This window comes from Atractosteus spatula, chromosome 14 (assembly GCF_055471065.1).
Source record: "Atractosteus spatula isolate fAtrSpa1 chromosome 14, fAtrSpa1.hap1, whole genome shotgun sequence".
Taxonomy (NCBI): domain Eukaryota; kingdom Metazoa; phylum Chordata; class Actinopteri; order Semionotiformes; family Lepisosteidae; genus Atractosteus; species Atractosteus spatula.
The window spans coordinates 7,011,571-7,020,076 of NC_142719.1; the positions used below are offsets into that span (position 1 = coordinate 7,011,571).

Here is an 8,506-nt window from a genome sequence, read left to right on the forward strand (position 1 = left end):
GTCTGTATATAATCCCACCTAAAATCCTTAGTATACATTTTATGTTTCTTTTTCTATCTGCGATTGTACCCATTGATTGTCACCAATCAGCAGATATGCTAGGCTTTACAGTGTAAGTATTTATCTACATTTTTACCTGTGTGGAGCACCCGATGAACAAACGTTTCCCCCAAAACGTCAGAGACGGTGTAGGAGCTGTAAGGAGAGGTGTCTGTCCCTTTAAGAGGGCAGGCAGGAGCAACCGCATGGAGAGGGAGAGTGGAAATTGCGTGGTTTTCAACTTAACAACAGGACACTCTCGGCTGTGGTAAAGTATGGCAATAAACTAGCGCGTTACTGTTATTCTCGCAGTATTTTTTAGTGAATACAACTGAAAGGTTGTAGATGAACTGTAATATCCGACGGTCAAAGTTGAAATTCGCGACTTAAATAGCGAACAGACAATTCCAGAACATTTTATTGGCTCGGTTTCTTATGACTTCGACTTATAAAAAAAAGGCTTTGTGTCTTTTATTTTAAAAGTCTTTTTGGTTAGATATATTATAACTTTATAAAAAGCTTTTTTATGTTTGCGCATGATTGTCTGTGCACGTTACTTTAAAAGTACCCTGTCCTATACGTGTGCTCAAATTGTGCCAATAAAGTTATTCAATATGTATTTGCCCTTCGTGGTAATCCTGCCAGACTTGAAAGTAATGGTAACGTATTACATGTTAAGAGCAGATTAATGTTTCGTAGAGCCCTGCGGTGTGTAAAAAAGAATGATTGGGTTGTGTGAAAGACCTGGTTAAACCTGGATGGCTCAGCGTGGCCTTTTAAAAAAAATAGCGGGTCGCGAATACACTGTGAACCAGGAAATGAATGACTGGGAGCGAGTACCGCCATGCTTTAAAAATGCATTTCCTAAAATAAGGCTCTGAGCCTATGCATCTGAAACGGGAACAGAGCGGTTTTTGTTTTGTAGTCTTCCTGAACTTTGTGCATCAGCCCCTGTCAGTCATTTTTTTTTAAATCGGGAGATCTTTTGCAAACGCGTGGATCGCTGCACCGGCAGCTGTAGTTCATGTGCGTTTAAGGAGGTTGTCCCCCTCATAAAAAAAAACAGGCAGAAATTAATTTTAAAAATCGATTCGACATAACCGATAAGGGATTTATTGCATTTAATACTCTTTACCTCTATTTTTCGTCCAGTCGCTAGGACTTTTTTTATCGTTGCCACCCCTGAAACACTGTGAGTGACGTTGTTTTCTGTCGACTTGCTAGTTTGCAAGTCCTAAAAAAGCTTTCTGCATGTTTACCAAAGGCCATGCGCGTAGGCAGCAGCAGTTGCTTTAACTGAGCTTCTCGGTGCTGCACGATAACTGAATGATTCTGCGTAATCGCGGTGTAGGCGCGTTTATATACAGTTCCTTTCAGTGAGTTATGATTATTTCTTAAGGGTTTATTTATCAAACGTATCAAAATTCCTACGTCTGTTGGTCGTTGGATCTCGGTACAATGACGTGGCATGGTGTGTCGGTGTTGGACATCAGTTGTAGCTAGATTTACTAAGTGGTGTGAGTCCTATGGCCCAGAGACATAAATACAAATATTCTGTAGTGGTCCTATACTACCTGTGACAAGCGGTAATATCTGCCTCTATATTGTTAACATATGTAGCCAAAGTCGTGATATCTGTGTGCACTGCATGTTAAGATCTGTATAAGGCCTGTATGTTTGATTTTCTGTTTGTCTCCTCTAACAGTAGAAGAGACCAACATGCCTGGAAAAAAGGCTGCAAAGAGGCCCAGCCCATCAGTGGAAGTCAAGCCCTCCAAGAAAGTAAAAGGTAGGTCGTTGAGTGTCCAGTGGTCTCTCTGACTTATAGTAGCCCTCTCATGCTGGGGCTGCTGAAAAGTATTGGGAAGAGTTCTGGCTGTAAAATGGTGTTTATTAATTACTGCTGGTTTCTGTACATCAGAAAACTACACATCTTCAGAGGAGGCATTCCCTTAGGTGTTCTTTTATTGTAAACAAGTTCGCATTTTCAGGGTTCTCTCCTTCTACTTTATGATCCGATTCTTCTGTTGGGTGTTTTTTGCAGTCAGTAAAGTAGTTGTATTTATGTTTTCATCCCAAATATGATGTAAACTTCACATCAAGTAAAATCTGGGGCCAATGTGTGCATGACTGAAGTACAGCACCCCGTATAAGAATACTGGTTTGCTTAAAGCTCCGATCCATCCATGTCCTGTGTTGCCCATTTCTAGATCTGTGAGTGTTAATACCAGCAGTATTCACCTATAATTAGGACAAGTTGAACTTGAGGATCTTGACCGAAATGAGAAGCCTGGTGTATTTGAATGACACTATAAGTGTTTTTCTCATTCATATGCAATACAGTTATACCTTATTTCTTAATTTTTGGAAAAAAACATACAAAAACTATGTTTAATAAGCATTAGATTAAAATAGATTTAACATTACACAAACGACATCAACCTATACATAGTCCTTATGTACCACTCCTTCAGGAATCCGCACAGATAACCAGAACCTGTGAGTTTACTCCCTTCCACAGTCACTCCAAGCTCCTATAATTTCACATTACCACTTCGTTTTGCACCTAACCACTCATTGCACGGAATTCCTCAATTGTTTAAGTCGGCATTGAAAGACTTTAAAACACCTATGTGAGGGCATCGGTCGGTATTCTGTGGGAATTTACATTTTTCTAAGAAGAATTCATAGTCTGCAGCACAAACCTGACATGCATTTTATTTACCTACCACTTTTTAGCAGAACCTTGCGCAAAGTTGCTTTGCCAGATTTCCAAGCGCATTCACTCGACCATGTGCTTGCTTTGACGTGTCGAATAACCCCAGCTGTTTCCTCTCCCGCCCACAGTGTCCCACAGCTCCCATGGGAAACAGGCAGGGCAGGTGCTGGTGCTGGGGCAGGGGGACGTTGGGCAGCTGGGGCTGGGCGAGGATGTGATGGAGAGGAAAAGGCCGGCGCTGGTCTCCCTGCCTGAGAGTGTAGTGCAGGCCGAAGCTGGAGGGATGCACACGGTGTGTCTCAGCGACTCTGGAAACGTAAGTGACTTCCACCCCCCTCCACCTTTAATAAGTCTTGAAAGCCAGACCCGTGGTCTACCTAAGGACAACTTCATTTCTTTACCCAGCAGATACTTTTAATAAAATAAAGGATCTTCAGTGTGGTGTAAAGGTAGGCTCCAGTGGAATTTAAGGACACGAAACACTGGGCAAACTTCTTAGACAAGATGGGCCCGATAGCCTTCCCTTAATTGGACCATTCTTGTTATTTAGGAGGCAAACAAGCATGAGGAAGAGGAGGCCATTTAGCCCTTTCAGCCCATTTGGTAGCAAGAAGCTAATTGATCCAATGATCTCATCCGGTTTCTCTTGAAAGAAGTCCGACAGAGTATCGAATTTGGCAGCACGGCAGGCCAACTTGTTCCACGCACCCGCAACCCTTTGTGTAAAGAGTTGTCCATTATGCCAGTATTGCAGATTTTAAATAATATATTAACCTGACAGTGGCCTTGCTTATTTAACAGATCTTTAACATGGTATATTACAGCCCTGACTACAACAAAGCGTGCCAGTGATTTAAAACATACAACTCAGTGCGCTAACTGCAAGCCACTATTATAGAGAGAAAAGCTTGTAATTATTTGCAACTGTCATGGCATAATATGAAAGTCCTATATCGTGGTCTGAGTAAACTTGTTCTGTGTCTGGCTTCTAGATTTACACTTTTGGCTGCAACGACGAGGGGGCCCTGGGCCGGGACACGTCGGAGGAGGGCTCGGAGACGAGGCCGGGGAAGGTGGAGCTGCAGGAGAAGGTGGTGCAGGTGTCAGCAGGAGACAGTCATTCAGCTGCTCTGACAGAGGACGGCACCGTCTACATCTGGGGCTCCTTCAGGGTACGGAGCCTTTGAACAAGAAGCACCCCGGGAGACTCCGAACTCTGTGAGATGGTGACAGTTTTTGTTTCTGAGCTTTCTTAACTTTACGGTCTTCCCCACTGCCTCAGGACAACAATGGAGTGATTGGTCTGCTGGAGCCAATGAAAAAATGCACGTTGCCTGTCCAGATTCCTATCGATGAACCCGTTGTAAAGATTGCATCAGGTGAGGTGACTTCACTTTACAGTTCACGGTTATGATAATAAGAAAAAATGTCTTAAGGTTGACACCCTATTTTAAAATTTCTATTAACAGCCGACATCGCATTCCTATGAAAATGCCTGGCAGAAATATTGTCGTCTGGGATGACTGGTTTCAACTTGCCAGTTCAGTCATAGTCTAACAAAACCTGGAACCTAAAGAGCTGTGTGTTTCTTGTGTGCAAAACTACTCTTGTCAGGCGTGGCATCATGAAATCTCAGCTCTTGGCATCTAAAATATTCAAAAGGCATAGAGAGGCGCTTTGAGAGCCACCTCACTGGGGTACCCCCAGGATCGGTGCAGAGTAAATTGAAGACTCACCCCTTGCTTTGCCTCCCTCAGGTAATGACCACCTGGTGATGCTGACACTGAGTGGGGAGCTGTACAGCTCGGGCTGTGGTGAACAGGGCCAGCTGGGCAGGGTGCCTGAACGCTTCACCAACAGAGGGGGCAGGAAGGGATTAAGTAGGTGCACCGTACCCCCTTTTCCCCAAGAGGGACTCGGGCTCGGCCTGACATGACATGGGCATTGACGCCACTGTTCTGTTGTTGTTTTTGATAACATTTTCTCGTTTGAGCCCTGTGAACGTTTTGGTTTTGCTTCTTGTCCCTGTAACCCTAAAACTCTCATCACATAAAAGTCGGTCTTGACATTAAGATATTTTCACTCACTGCCTGGACTGTCTTGTTAGTTATCTGCTTAGATTTGCTGAAACAAGACCGTGTTGAGATAATGACTTGCATCTTAGTGATGAGGAACGTGGCAGCTGCAAAGTTAATTTCTTAATCGGATGGGATTCAAAAATACATGCATCCTCCACTTGTTTTGTCGAAGAACTATTTAGCTCATTCATTTCTTAATACTCTGAGTGGAATTTTGTGACGCTATTTCCGGATTTGAGTTCTGTGCTGTCTGGTGTCACTACAGAGCGTCTCCTGGTGCCCCAGCGCGTCCTGGTTCGTGCCAGAGGCAAAGTTCACTTTAAGGATGTGTTCTGCGGTGCATACTTCACCTTTGCTGTGTCCAAAGAGGGACATGTCTATGGCTTTGGGCTTTCCAACTACCACCAGCTTGGTAAGCATCAGCTGTGCAACGATTTATTTCTTCGACATTGTCATGTTTCTTCTAATGCCGACCCGGTCCACTGTCAGTTCAGTCTGAGGGCAGGGTCGTATTAAAAATCTGTTCTGTCTCAGATTACTTCCATCATCCAAACCTCCGGCTCCCAAGCCTACAGGGTTTTGACTTCCAAAGTCAAAAACATCTGATTAACATGATGGGTAGTGCTCAGGCAAGCACTTTACTGGTGAGCCACACAGGGGCCCCTTCAAATAGTTGTAGTTTTCCAAGATTGCGCTCAGAGTGCGAGATCTTTTAGCTTTTGCTTTCAGCCGTAAGAGTTGGCAGGGAACGTCGACGTGTGTCATTAATGAGCAAGTAGAGCAACAGTTTTTGGTCTTATTGAGACTGCCCAAGCTGGATTACCCATTTTTTAACTTTGACTCTTTCCTGTTGCAGGGACACAAGGCACTAGCTCCTGCTTCTCTCCCGTCAAACTCACTGCCTTCAGGAACTCCACCACATCCTGGGTGGCCTTCTCTGGGGGCCAGCATCACACCATCTGTCTTGATTCTGAGGGTAAGGCACCCAGATATCACAGTGTCCCCAGCAGAATAAGCTTCTTGTTCGTTGGTTTAAGGGGACAGAATCTTAACTTGCATTAAGTCTGCTGTAGTCCATACCTGACAAAGAGAGTTAGCTCTAAGCTGAGAGGTGGTGCTTTCCTCTTTGATGCTGCTGCAAGACTGAAGGGTACCTGGTCAGTCATGAGGTGGCAGTTAGCAGGAAAGCTGAGGGAAGTCATGCTCTTGTACGCCCAAAGCTGAGGAGTCCTGGTCATGGGCACACAGTGGCATGACTTGGGATCTGAATAGAAACATAACGTTCAGCCTGGGCTCATGGTTAAGCCATTCAGGCGTGCTTTGAGCCTTATTGTTGAGTAGTCATTGAAGTCTGTTTAGATTTAGCCGAAGAGTGCGTAACTCAGGGATCTTGTAGCTTTTGTTAAACATTTTTAAAGGTGATAAGAGTCCTTATTAGGTGGTGCTGACTGGGCGATATTCTGTGGAGCCCTTGAGGTGAAGGTATGCTAAGGACTGCGCTATTAGTGAAAGAAGCGTCGGAGTGCGTAACTGAGCTGCTGTGGTCCTCCCCACAGGGAAGGTGTACAGTCTGGGGCGGGCGGAGTATGGGCGCCTGGGTCTGGGGCAGGGGGCCGAGGAGAAGGCCGAGCCCACCCCTGTGCCAGAGATGGTGGATGTCCAGTCTGTGGCCTGTGGAGCGTCTGTCAGCTATGCTGTCACCATGCAAGGTGAGTCCTCTGCGCGGTGCGCTGTGATCTGCCCACTGTGGTCAGTGTAGCTGCTCTGGCTGTTTCTTTTTTTATTTTAGTGAAAGATAGTAACACATTAGATACAAATGAAAAGAACTATGTATACTCAAGACAATGAAGCTGTATAATCTTTCAGGACTACAGAGAGGGAGAAAATCACATTACATGGGAAGAGAGACAAGAACAACAAAAGAAACATTTTTTTTAATTCAAGTTTCAGTTATTCTGTCTCTCAAATTTATTTTTGAATTGTATTTACCCCTTCTCAACCAATGTCTAACAAATGTATTCATCCGTAAGTGAGGTGAAAGTGTTTACTTTTCCATTAGATGCATTTCATTTCATTTTTTTAAATCGGTAGTCATTCTCTGGTGAATCGGAGAGAAGTCATGTTACAGCCTTTTTACTTCCAGGCAAAAGAATTCCAAACAGATACCCAACAGTCCTCCTCAAATAAGAATCCAACTTACCAAAGTGTAACACCTCATATAGAAAGCGGAAATCCCTTTCAAACGTGTTCTTCAGGGCTCCGTGTATATACCTGTCCAAAAAAGCCTCATTTTGGGGCAATCCCAGAATATATGCTAGGGATTGCCATCTTGGTTTTTGCTCCAGCTAATTCTTGAAACTTCCAACATGTGTGTTTTTTACAGGGTCTGTGTTTGCCTGGGGCATGGGGACCAATCTGCAGCTGGGCACCGGAGAGGAAGATGATGAGTGGAGCCCCGTGGAGATGATGGGGAAGCAGCTGGAGAACCGTGAAGTGTTGTCAGTGTCCAGTGGGGGGCAGCATACTGTCCTACTAGTGAAGGAAAAGCAGGAGAGCTGATTTGCACCCAGTCCACGCAGAGAGAGAGCAAGGGGGAAAGACTTCTGCACTGAACCTTCAGTGACCCTAGAGAGGGGATAACCCTGTTACAGTCTTGCTCGGGTCAATGGGAGCCATATCTTCTACTGGTGTTGGATTGCTAGAATACGATCAAAGAAAATATATTTTTTTTAGCTTGAGTATGTTCATTTTTTTAATTATTTTATAAAAATTCTTTAGAATGTTATTCAGGGATGTTGACGTACAGCTGTGTAAAAAAACAACCTTTTAGAATCTTGCTATAAACCTTTTAAACTTAATTCAGAGGAAGCAATAAATACGGTGTTGATAACCTTAACCTCATGATTAGCCTTTGTTATGTAAAACATGATCTAAACTTATTTAGTTCTAATTAAAATAAACTGGGAATGCAGGTTAGGCCTTTTGGCTTACAGCCCTTCCAATTCACAGTTTTCTAACTAATTGGTATTTAGAAAGATCAATATAGCAATAAAGGTTAAATACTCTGTAATGGACTGGACTATCCTGGCTTCAGCTTGGGTCAGAGGTAGTGTTTGAAATTACCCCTATATTAGGTCCAAAGCTGCTGATGATCAGTAATGAACATTTTCATTCCTTAAATTGATGCTTCTTAATCACTAGCAATGTCAGAAATCCATTAATTGATATAATTGCATGTTATCAGACAAGGAACACTGCTTACTTAAAGGAACAGAATAAAAATAAACATCTATTACAGTTAAATTAGTTCCAGGCAGTCAATAAGTGCGTATGCATATGCTAAAGCATACATGAGCACCTTCAAGATAGTGGTTCCTAATCCTGGAGGAATATTGTGTCTGATTAGCATGAAATCTCCAGTGCTAATAGATTACGTCATTGATCTGCTTGCTTGTTTATAGAATTTTAACTTGTTCTTTTGTCAGTCCCGAGTGTGAAAGACACTTACTTAAGGGTTGCTTATGCTTTTTAACAAATGACCTGTTCCTTTGATTACAATTGAATTATTCCATCTTTAGAAATCTATGCTTACCCATAAAATCTACTGGACTGGGACTCCACTGTCCCTCACAACTGGGGAGACCTGTCGGCCTGGCTGTTTGGAGATTTT

General features: G+C 43.4%; 1 protein-coding gene across 4 annotated transcripts; it reads left to right on the top strand.

Annotated features, from left to right (window-relative positions):
• Window positions 1-232: 232 nt before the first annotated feature.
• On the top strand, window positions 233-7,732 carry rcc1 (regulator of chromosome condensation 1). Of its 4 annotated transcripts, none has more exons than XM_088933289.1 (10): window positions 233-307; window positions 1,745-1,828; window positions 2,887-3,074; window positions 3,751-3,930; window positions 4,041-4,137; window positions 4,516-4,638; window positions 5,102-5,248; window positions 5,693-5,812; window positions 6,393-6,545; window positions 7,220-7,732. In XM_088933289.1, the coding sequence occupies exons 2-10, from the start codon at window positions 1,759-1,761 to the stop codon at window positions 7,393-7,395; spliced, it is 1,254 nt and encodes a 417-aa protein (XP_088789415.1). In that variant the 5' UTR covers window positions 233-307; window positions 1,745-1,758; the 3' UTR covers window positions 7,396-7,732. The 4 variants fall into 4 exon arrangements, with proteins under 4 accessions (XP_088789415.1, XP_088789416.1, XP_088789418.1 ...); XM_088933290.1 differs by having other exon boundaries at window positions 236-312; XM_088933292.1 differs by having other exon boundaries at window positions 259-307; window positions 1,748-1,828.
• Window positions 7,733-8,506: the final 774 nt, after the last annotated feature.